The sequence below is a fragment of the Hakea prostrata genome, chromosome 6 (assembly GCF_041222555.1).
Source record: "Hakea prostrata isolate BN-2017 chromosome 6, UWA_Hpros_2, whole genome shotgun sequence".
Lineage (NCBI taxonomy): Eukaryota > Viridiplantae > Streptophyta > Magnoliopsida > Proteales > Proteaceae > Hakea > Hakea prostrata.
This window is the reverse complement of record NC_142605.1, coordinates 22,783,265-22,795,781: the sequence shown is the minus strand read 5'-3', so window position 1 is coordinate 22,795,781 and position 12,517 is coordinate 22,783,265. Positions and strand designations below refer to the sequence as shown.

Here is a 12,517-nt window from a genome sequence, read left to right as displayed (position 1 = left end):
ATTCACTTTGATCAAGAACAAGATTTTAAATTTTTATTTATTTTTTTTGGGAGCGTAATAAGGATTCTTACCGCATTAAATCAAGTCAGAGATGATGCACCTGTCCTATAGCGAGGAATAAACAGTCAAACAGTTTTTCCACAAAAAAAAAAAAAAACAGTCAAACAGTTTTTAAAACCTGTGAAGAACAAGGCTTTCCTGGCCAAGGTGTTTGCGAAAGTGTTATAATTTTTTCATCGTTTTTTTTTTCACAGCTTTATTTTGGCATTTGCCAACCTTGCATTAGCTAAAGTTTTATGTATGAACAAAAGAACGTTCAGATTTATCTGTCCACAAAATTATAATTCAAATTAATCCCTTGAACTACATCTTTGGAATAATTCCATTTTCAGTACCATTTAAGTTGTGAACAAGTTTTTCAAAGCTTTCCCCTTTTATAGTGAGATTTTAGCAAACAGTTAATTGCTATTGTAAACATGCTGCAAAAAAAAAAAGAAAAAAAAGTCTCTTCCATTCACATAGAGAACAAAAAATTACAGTATAACTTACAGGAGCTAGCAAAGTATTCTAACACATAATCGACCATCTGCTAAATCTGTATCAAGGAGATTGAAAGAAAGAAAGAAAGAAAGAAAGAAAGAAAGAAAGATTCTGACATCAAAATTTGATCTTGTTACTGCACTCCTGGGTTTGAACCTTGAGGTCAGGTACCCCAATCACAAGCCGGCAATTGGTGAGACTAACAACATGTTTGTGAATGAACAAAAACTTAACCCGTCCAGGGACTGTAGACTTGGTTTTAATCTCAAATTTTCCTGCCATAACATCACTAACCAATCCAGAAATATTAGGCAAGAACTGGTCAGCCTGAAGAGTAATCCTGTTACCAAGAATTTCGGATCCAGTTGCAGGAACATTGCCAGGAGAAAGATCACCCTCAGCAACCTGAGTTTCATGATAGTATACGATGGTGACGCCAGAGTCGTGTCTGAAACTTGCATGGTTGGGGTTGTGAACGAGGATCTCAAGGTCTAAGGTGATATTAAGCTCCACCTTGAGTTGGGGAAGAAGAAGTGCCGGTGAGACACCTTCCACGGTGGCTGAGAGGATTTGGGTTGTTGGGTTTTTGACTTTGAAGACGGTGAAGCTGAGGACGAGGATGATAACGAGGAGGAAGATGAAGATGGGAAGGAAGATTAAAACCCATCTGAGAAAGCTACTCCGGCGAGGCTTGGGTGGGTATGGAGGGGCATTTGGTTGTTCTCTGTCGCTCACATGGAAGGATTCCGTCGTCGTCATGGTTTGTTTCTTCAGATTCAGATTCAGAATGGTGAGAAACACAGAAGTTGAAAATGTTGAATGTGGAAATTAAAACGTCAGGGAGAAGAAGAAGATGATGATTTCTTTTGCGTTGGAGGTTAGCAGGAGAAGAGGAAATATTAATAGGGGCTTTAAATGCTTTCAACGCCCAACGGTGAATGCTGAAACTGAACGAAAACATTCATGAGACAGAGAGAAAGGGAGAGATGGAGACGTCAGTGATGTGGTGTGGAGCGTAGAGAGTGGGAAATAAGCTGTTAAAATATCGCGCAAGTTTCCTTCAGCATTTTGATCATCTACAGATGTTCCTTGCTGTCTTTCTTATTATCCACCGTTCAGCAAGTGCCATTTGTTCTAAAAAACAATATAACACCAACCATGATTGTTGTATTTTGTCCAAATTAAGGACCAGAGAATCAAGATTCAAGACCTACTTTCACCTTGAAAATTTAAGTTGGCTTAATCTTTGAACACTGTTCTTTATATGAAAATAGTTGTTTGATGAACTTGTTTGGAAAACATTTCTAGAAAAAGTGGGTGTTTGATAAATTCTTTTTAAGAATGGAAAAAGAATATGTACAGACCAGACCATATTGCTGTTTGATAAACCTGTTATGATAAATATGTTCGAATAATGAAAATTTACTATGAACTTAAATCATAAGCTGCACATATGCTATGGATACAAAATCAAAATGTCTATGAAACAAATAATTAAAAAAAAAAAAAAAAACTTCGATTAGCAAAAAAGAAATAAAAATACCATTATAAATAAATACATAAGATTAGCCTTTATTACAAAAATTCTTAAACTTGGTTTTCGTATATAATGTTTTAACCAAATACATAACAAACAAGCCTGCTTAAATCAAGTTCATATGCGGAGATTCATACTTAATAAAAATAAAAAGATTTTCAAATACTATTAACTATTATCATACAAATGTTAATATCATACATTATCATCATTATGAATTTTAATATTAATTACTAATAATTATTAATTTCATTTTATTTCATTTAATATATTTTATATTAGATTTATATAAATATGAATAATTTATTTATTGTTAAAGATAAAATAAATTTCTCAGCAATTCCAATTCCATTTTGATAACAGAGTATTATGTAGATCTACATCAAACGTACTTCCATCTTAGTATTACGGTTGACCGTCAACATAAGATAACGTGGCACCTAATGCCATCAGCAGGGACCAGCCTTATCCATATGCAGATAGCTACTCCAATTGTCGGAAGAGGTTGCAATAGCCCTTTGTGAAGTATGATAGTGGTGTGAAGTTTCCTGGAAATATTGGGAAACTTCTATTTTTCTTGGTGGACGTAGGTGGTTTTGTGGAATCATGTTAAATCCCTTATGTGTTTTACTTGTGTTCTTTTTCATGGTCGTGCATTTGTGTCCCTAACAAGTGGTATCAGAGCAGGGTTTGGTAGATTGTTGCGAAGTGAACGGAGATTTAGGAAGAAGAGGAATGGTGCTAGGAGAATGGAGAATGCTTTGATTGATTGATCAACGATATGATTCTTTGGTTTAGAGATCGTGAAGTTTCTTATCATTTTTCTTGTAATTGTTCAAATCAGAATTGATGATCTATAAATAGATAAAAAAAAAAGGGGGAAAGGACAATCTTGGTTTAAGATCATGGAGAGACGATCCAGTTGAAGAGGGCTTCTCTGGTTCATATAGGTGAAGGTTGTACGGAAGTTTTTGGAAAAGAAAAGAAAAAAGAAAAAAGAAAAAAAATAACAGGATTTGAACAGTGAGTTAAGGTCATGGGTTAAGAGGTTCACTTATTTGGTGCTTGAAGTTTTTAGAATTGTTTTACTTCAAAAAACAGTAATATATATATATATATATATATCAAGTGAAAGGGGAGCGTGGAACAAAAAGTTGAACTAAAAAGAAACAAAATTAGGAAAGTTGATTTGGTGGAAGAAAAAGACAAAATAGAAAGAATAATTTATTTATTTATTTGAGGAACTGAATGAACTCATGAATGGGAGGAGCCTATGAATGAATGAGAGGAAGAGTTGAATCAGTAGTTGGACTTGAGTATCATTATTATTATTATTATTTTGGATCAGTTCCCTATAGGTTGTTTCCACAAGATTTTGTGTGAAAGTTTTTTGTATGAGGTTATGTGTTCCTAGGGTTTTTTGGTATTCCGGACTCAACGAAAATGATAGATTGAGGAAATTTCGTTACGTGGTATTGATCTTGTGAGTTCATACGAAGATTAACAGTTAGGTTAATTTAGGTAGATGATAAATACAAAGAGTATAAATCAGACAAGTTATACAAGCTTGCATAGAGTGTTAAAATAGGTGGAGCTCCACTTGGTACTTGGGCAAGGGTATAGGCGAGCAAAATTTATAGGTTGTTTAGGTACCGAACAAGGGCGAATTCGGGAAGGAAACGAGTAACTTTTGCTCATGACTTGGTGAGTAGCGGTGATCTCTTGAAGCATGCTGCAATAGTAAGAGAGATGAAGCCATGCCACATTGTACGGTGGTGATGAGCTGTACGGACACCCCAAGTGTGGGATGTGTGCTATACTGGTTACGTGATGATGATCAAGAAGGCATCCATTGAGGGGATGTGGGCCATGCGGTAAAGTGTGGCGGATACACATAGGCAAGTGATTTCAAAGAGACATCAACAACAATTTTCTTCAAGGTGGTTTGCAGAATTCAAGCCAAGGTGGAGATTGATGGGTTTGGGTGTCTTGTATTCTTTGGGTCCATATAATTTTAGTTTGGTTGTATTTGTAACAGGATCAGGGTTTGGGACAATATTAGTTATACATGGGTAAAATTGTAATTATATGGGATTAGGGTTTTATTTTTTCCTATAAATAGTCTATGTGAGATAACCTAGATGAGTAATCCTTATAGGGGATTGGGGAATCTCTAGAGGGCATGGGGGCAAGCAAAGGGGTAGCTTTTTGTGAGGTATGAGAGTGGTATGAAGTTTCCTGAAAATAGTGAAACTTCCTTTTCTCTTTGGTGGACAGGCGGTTTTGCCAAACCACATTAAATTCTTTGTATGTGTTTTGCTTGGGTTCTTTTTCATGGTTATGCATATGTGTCCTCAATTCCTCCCTTCTACCCTCATGACCAAAACCTTCTCTTGGGGAACAAAAGAGTTCTCCCTTCGTCTATCACAACAAATGCAGGAAGAACCTCTCGCTTGTTCTGGTAAAAATAACATTTTCAGTTCCTTATTTGTTTCTCCTTGAAGTTTTAATTAACATCTTGACGGGTTATGGTTTGATTAGGTTGCACAACTATTTGCACTAGCCATCTTCAAAGCTTCAAGGCTAAGAGACTTTCATGGGAGAAGACGCAAAAAAAAAAAAAAAAAAAACCCAAGTAGCCTTCCAGAGACATGTTGATCCATAGCGACATTATCTCTAGAGTCATTCTCGATATCTCCCAATTGATCAACGGAGCCTAGGTATCTCTAGACTCTATTCCTGTAATTGGGTATTTACAAAATGATTCAATTTTACGTAGTAAAGAAAGACAAATTTGGTGCTTTGTTTGCAACTACAGTGTTGGTACAACAGGTTATAGAGGGAGGAAGTGGTTGCAAAGTGGAAAAAGGTGGATCTTGCTTTGGTAGTGCTGCTAATGTAGTGGTGCCTGTGGTGTCAAACCTTGGATATATAGACGCTACGTGGATTTTATTAAATCTCGGCTGCTCAAAACACCATGTGCTCATATAACCAAATAAAACTAGTTTTTCATTTAGACAAACCAAACAATGTGATGGGTGGTTGGCTAGGATTTAATGGAATCCATGTGGTGTCCATGCAAAACGGGGCACCGCCATGTCATCAGCACCACACTAGCAAGATTAGAAAAGTGGTTACGGGAAAGTTGTCTCTTCATGTTCACAGGTTCAATGACTATAGATTAGGATGACAGATGACGAAGATGGTGACATTGGGAAAAGAGAGTAGAGACAAATGGAGCTGAAACTTGTGTATGACTCGAGGCGAGTGGAAAGGGTCGCCTAGAATTTGGTTTAATGATCTAGTTTGATTTGGAGTCAAAAGTGGTTAATCCGGTTTAAGTTCTGAATAGAGGTTCAAAAGGGCATTTCAAAATTTAATGCTACTAGATGGTTGCATTTGCATTCAGATCCTCTCCTCCAGGGTGCACGGTGCACCCAACTTTCCCTTTCACAGCTAACCTGACACATGTGAGCCTGGGGTGTCCTATATTAGGTGGGCGGTGATAGAGAAAAATCGGATGCATCATGCACCTGGTTAGAGGAAATCCAAACCATTGCATTCAAGGCTGCTGATTATGTGGACATTTAGTTAAGGCTTTTTATAGAGGTGATGATAAACTTGCAGATTATACTACTTATTTCTGAATCAGATTAGAACCTAGTTCGATGTTCCCAATGAGCTATTTGATCTGACATCTTTGTCATTTGACTCCCCTTCATATAGCTATTGAGAAATATTATCATTATGTAAACTTACGGGTAAACAATATTATTGAGAGGTCCTCGGCCGGCTTAACTAATACAACAAACTAAATGGAAGTGCATTGAAACGACTGTATTTTGAAGCCAGAAGAACACATTAGTTTGAATAAATAGGAATTCCATTTGGAACTATTCAACTATACCTTTCGACTGCTACTGCTACTCCTACTTATATGGAGGCCATGCCACTACTGGCAAAGCTTCTCCACGGCGGCCACTATCTGTGCAGGCTGAACGATACTCCAATCTTGCAATGTCCCAGCATATGAAGTCGGCACATCCTGTGACGACAGGCACCTGATTGGGGCTTCCAGATAATCATGGAAATTCTCATTGATAGCTGCTATTAAACTGGCACCAATCCCGCCTGTACTCATACACTCCTCGACAATGAGAACACGGTGCGTCTTCTTTACTGAATTGCCTATCGTGTAAAGATCAAATGGTTTAAGTGACCTGATATCAATCACTTCAGGATCGTATCCTTTGTTCACCAATGTCACGACAGCCTGCATCACTTGATACCTCATGCGGGAGTAGGTTAGGATTGTAACGCGCTCCCCAGATCTCACCATCTCTGCCTCCTCTAGTGAACACACATATTCTTCATCTGGGATCGTTCCCTTGAGATCATAGAGAAGGACATGCTCAAAAAAGATGACTGGATTCTCACTGCGGATGGCTGCCTTTATGAGGCCCTTGGCATTGTATGGTGTTGAGCAAGCAACCATCTGGATACCAGGAATTGACTGAAGATTTGATTCAATTCGTTGTGAATGACCAGGTGCTCGAACACCTTGTGGCCCACGAACAACCACTGGAACGTTGAACTGGCCACCTGAAGTGTAGTGAAGCATACAACAGTTATTAGAGATCTGGTTGAAAGCAAGGAGAAGGAAGGCCATGTATATGCCCTCAACTACTGGCCTAAGGCCTGTCATAGCTGCTCCGACAGCCATTCCTGTGAAGGAGTTCTCAACAATAGGGGTATCAAGAACCCTTTGATCCCCATACTTTGCAGCTAGGCCCTTTGTCACCTTGAATGACCCCCCAGCGTGACCTACATCTTCTCCAATGATACAAACTCGTGGATCCCTTTCCATCTCTTCTTCTAGGCCTTCTCGAAGGGCTTCAACCAGCAATAATTCACGCCTGTTGTTTCACCAAAAAGAACGGAAAGTAAAAAAGAACTCACGCTTGAGGAAATAATTAAGGAAATCAATAATAATAATAATTGAGGGGTTTCTAGGTAACAAAAATATAACCATGTTCTTGAATATATATGGTTGTATAATATATATTAGCATGATATTAGGAGAAAGAGACTTGTACCCTAGCGTGGACGTAGCAGAAGTATCACCCTTCGCCTGAAAATAAGAAATTTTCAAACATGATTAAGAACATCCATTATCACATTATAGAAATTGACACCAGATAAAGTTAGGCCGTTTAACTGCAACGACATTAGCAATCAGTTTGCCACTAAGGCTGCTGCTGCTAACTCTAAGATTGGAACCATGGATAACTCCTCTGTTGGATCTCACAAATAGGCACCTTCCCTTCTTTTCTGGAAAATTGAAAAATTATGATCAATCAAGAAGTCAGACTATCAGAACTGGGGGGGGGGGGGGGGGGGGGGGGGGGGGGGGGGGGGGGGGGGGGCCCTATATTACCACAGGAGCAATCGTATAAGACAAATAAAGCATAATCATAAATATAAAACTTATCTTGTTTCAAACAGCGTGAATGATCTCATTGTCGAAAAGTGGCAGAGTTGAAACGTGCTGGTAACGGCACTTTCTTTAAGGTATTTAAACGCCCCCGAATTGTGCACACGGGTCAATAATGCATTTTCACCTCCAAGATCAGTCAACCCCTCCATCTCAAACGGTGCACTCCATAATTGATGGACTAAGGGATCCGTAAAGCTACATTCACCAATTCGTTTTCTATGACACGATTTAAAGTAAACCAATTATTTTTCAAAACATACATGCAAAATAACAAACTCCTCCCACCTTTATATAGGAGAGCAAGAGACACCAACGAAGGTTGTCTCCAAAGGTTATATCTCTTCCCTTAAGGCATGTTTGTTAGCAAAGACACCTATTGGCCATTTAGGTGTCTTTTAGAAAAGACCCAACTTTTAGAAAAATAAATTGTTTGAATTTTCAGATAAAACTATGAAAATTACAACAATCCCCCACAAAATTCAAAAATTTCGAGAAAACAAAACACTGAACTGGTGAACGTATTAGACACAATAGGACACATCGTTATAGGTGTCTTTCGGACTTGAACCTATACTAGGTCTAATGAACTTCGCTACAGAGTATGGGTGAAGTCAGACTTCTTGAACCTTTCCTCAGTGCGTAGCTGACAAGCTCATCAACCATATCCTATCAGTTGACTTTACATGATAAACCCTTTTATCAAATTTATTCTTTTGGACATTTTTTCCTCTAATAAAAGAGAACAGGCCATGTCCCAGATCTCAGTCTCATGGATGTCTAGAGAATTCACCTATATAATTCTCATTGGAAAGCGACCTTATTTCCTACATCCACTTAGGTTAGCCAGTGTGCACCACAATTAACACACCCCCACATTTCGTAGGCTTTGGCTAATTAAGAACATTTTGCTCAACCTCTTTCCTTGTGATGGTACTACTTTTCTTTAATATTAAAATGAACTTAGTAGTACTTCTCAGGTCATCCAGTGATTTCGTTGTTTACCTTTTGAACCTAATTCAGGATTGAAACCTCTTCACATAGGTTGGGTGTCCATCACAAGACCTTGGATAGGCTTTCATAGTTCATTCCTCCAAATAACATCACATTAGTGATTTTGAGGCTTTACTCAACTTTTAGTCAAACCATTTTATTGACTATACATAGCGCTATTTTGTCAGCCTCAAGAGACATATGTATAAAATATAACGTCCCTTCTATTTATAGATACATGCTTCTAAGACACAATGTCTTACTTTCTCTATTGATCATGTCATTTACAGTTAATGTAAATGCTTATTCCAATGGTCACCATTATGTATCTTTCATTATCACCTTAGCCTTGTGGCTTAGGATTTGACAAATTTACAAAACCACACATATAGGTACTTATACCAGTCACCTACCAACACATATTTTTGCATGCTATCTCTTCGAGTTTTCAACCTTCTACAAAGGCAAAATCTAGTTGGTGAAATCTGGTGGAACTTATAATTTTAATTAAAAACTCATTCCCCACCACTAGTTTCCATATCACCTTTAAATCAAATGGCACCCAAATGCACCTGAAGCATATACCATTTTCTTTTCAAATAAAATTAGCCATTTTACTATAAAATCTCTTGAAAAGAGACTCTACACATAAACTTACAGGACCCCCACAATTTCGGGTTTACCATGTATAAAATTCAATGGCCACTACTATGATGTTCTCCATATTTAAGTCACCGCCACCATAACACATAGTACTAATTGAAATACATATAGGAAACTATGTCATTAACAGCCAATTAGGCCTGGCTAACTTTGACAATAGCATAACATACTCATACCAAATTCTCATATATTTCTATGTAGATCAATGACATGACCGTGCTCACAAGCAAGATTAAGAGCCTTAAGCTCATGATCCAACACGAATGTGAGCCTTGTAAAAACCTACACAAGCCTTCCAATGTTGGAACTAAAGTTGCAGGGATGCAACACCAATGAGAAAATTGCCACAGTATTCTCCTATATAGATTTCATTTCACACTGGAATCCCAACGGATAAGTGGCTAGATTCCATGATTAGGAAATGACTTCACAGCCCTGTTTACCACCAGTTTTAACTTTTCTAGTCAAACTGTGTATAACTGAGCAGTTTTCTCTCAATCAAATATCGAAAGAACTTCTTTCATGCTGAGATTGTTCTCTCTCATTGGGTGAATAGTCCTTGGTGGCCAACATAGTGAGGAACCCAATAAAAGAACCATTAAATATGTTTAGATAATATGTTCTTACCTGAACTGTTTCCATGGTTTTCAATCCAGCTGTTGTGTCCCATATTGTTGTTCTAAAAACCAGGGAAGTCATATCAAGAGCCAATTTTGTTGTTGTTATGGGCTTTAATGATCCATTCTTTTCAAGAACACACAAAGATCTCCTTAGGTGAAACTTAATGACATCATCACTGGGCTTCTGATCTGGACACATTTGGATGTAAGCAATGCATGCATGCTCATCTCAAAGGCCCTTGCTCCATAATCATCAGCAGCTCCCGAAGCAAGTGTACAACAACTTGGGCTCCAGTGTTCCACGTCTGGGATTTCACGAGCATTTTGAACAAGCATAGGCCCGCTTAATGCCCCAAGAGATGATCCTAGTCAGACAATAACCTTAATGCCCCACTTGGTTACAAGCTCAAGCTACTGAGCTCGGCTCCGTATATATTCTTTTCTTTTCGAAAATTCTCATCACATCATGGCTCTCCTAATGTATTGCATCATAATTAACAGTCTGTGAGACACCAGATCCTTTCATATTTGGTTCCATCTCTATTCCATCATCTCTCCTGTTACAAACTATTGGATATGATGAAGACCTCTCTTATCCATATATGGTCTCTCCCGTGGTGGACATGTACACTGAGTACCCACTTTCTTTAATGGATCAATTAGTTGCAGCAGAGAAACTCTTATACCATCTTTGCAATAGCAATTATAGATTTTCTGGGCATTCTAATTCAAGGTAGAACTCTGCTTATCCATCCGGCCGGTGATGATCAAGAAAAACGCATTTTAAAGGAGAGAGATGTCACTCAATGCATTGTTGCTTGAATCCTTTGTAATTCTGTTGTCTTGACTCTAGGCACTGATTTTGCATCCATCCTGATTCAATTGAGATAAGAATCCAAAATCTGCTATGCAAATTTAAGACTTTAGACGTTCAATGCGATTTCAAGTTCCAACCAAACAAGCTGCCTTTTTTCCAACACATAGAAAGACAGAAACATTAGGAAAGAGAAAACCAAGAGGAACTGCACAGGCGAAAGAGAAGACTCATGACTGCTCTTTCTCTCTCTACATTTTCTTGTTATCTATATGCTATTACTATATCGGATGAACCAATTACCAATACAAACAGATTCTCATCTTTTTTTTTTTGAAACAAGAGAAACTGGTATTGATTCACCATGCTCCAGGCAACACATGATATTAACCAATACATCAGATTGAACAATGATCTAGAAATTAATTAGACTCAGATTCAGGCATGATTGATATTGGGGTAGTAAAACAGAATCTGGTCACCATCCACTACTTCACTAGATGTATCAATACTCTCGAAGCATCCACACTATCATTGGCGTTGCCGTTATTGACAAGAATCAAAGTTCTTGTGGCTCTAAAGGAGATAACTCACCTCCTATGTGTTGCCCATGTGGCTTTCCATAATCAATAGTTTCTGTAATTAGTTTTGCATCATTCACAAACACTTTATTCTTTACCAATCTTAACAGGTAAGTCATCAAGGGAACTGACGCTTACTTGAAGGGTAGGAAGATAAACAAATAGGTTCAGGGCACCTAGTATGTCGTTAAGAACCAGTCTAACGATTCATTCAGTCAATCCAATGGTGCCTTAGAAAACACCAAACTTTTAGTTCACAAGTAAACCTAGTTTAATACAGGTTATGAACCAACAAAATCCACTGCAATGCATACCAGCGGACATTTCTCCTCCACAGTAACCTCTGGTACATTCATTTAAAATTCACAATCAGAAACTAATGTAACCCATAGATCTTTCAGCGTTAACACTTCACTCTAACAGTATAGCCATATTATCATCCTCTCTAAGGAATTCATCAGACATGTATGACAATAAATTTCCACTTCTTCGGTTTATCAACCGTGCATGACTATTAAAAACAGTATGGAATCAAGAATCAAACCAGCATGGCCACCATAAAAACAATATTGGACTTCTGAGTTCAGAGATGAAATCAGATCTGAAAGCAGTGACGAATCGACAGATGACGTTCTTCAGAATGAATAGAAAATGCTTTCAATTCTAAATGGTTCTCGGTAAAAATACCCCACTAGAGTACAACATCCACAACAAAGATCAGCCAAGAAAAAGAACTGTAATTAAATAACAATTCTACGGTCTTATAGTACTTTTCAAATATGCAAGCGGAGAGACAAACTGCTCCTGTTTTTCTTTTCCTTCCTGTTTTCGTTTACTTTATCGCCCGTATCGGTGATGGGTTTTAAATGCCTCCTCTATTCAACCATTCAAATCTTATTTCAGTGGAAACCCAAGTCTTATACCATCGTTTAAATACCTTAAACTTGTTGGAAATATATTACCACAGGAGCAATCGTATAAGACAAATAAAGCATAATCATAAATATAAAACTTATCTTGTTTCAAACAGCGTGAATGATCTCGTTGTCGAAAAGTGGCAGAGTTGAAACGTGCTGGTAACGGCACTTTCTTTAAGGTATTTAAACGCCCCGAATTGTGCACACGGGTCAATAATGCATTTTCACCTCCAAGATCAGTCAACCCCTCCATCTCAAACGGTGCACTCCGTAATTGATGGACTAAGGGATCCGTAAAGCTACATTCACCAATTCGTTTTCTATGACACGATTTAAAGTAAACCAATTATTTTTCAAA

General features: G+C 37.9%; 1 protein-coding gene across 1 annotated transcript; it reads right to left on the bottom strand.

Annotated features, from left to right (window-relative positions):
• Positions 1 to 657: 657 nt before the first annotated feature.
• LOC149012677 (uncharacterized) lies at positions 658 to 1,299 on the bottom strand. Its single transcript, XM_089157646.1, has one exon. The coding sequence runs from the start codon at positions 1,297 to 1,299 to the stop codon at positions 658 to 660; it is 642 nt and encodes a 213-aa protein (XP_089013772.1).
• Between the last annotated feature and the right edge of the window lie 11,218 nt (positions 1,300 to 12,517).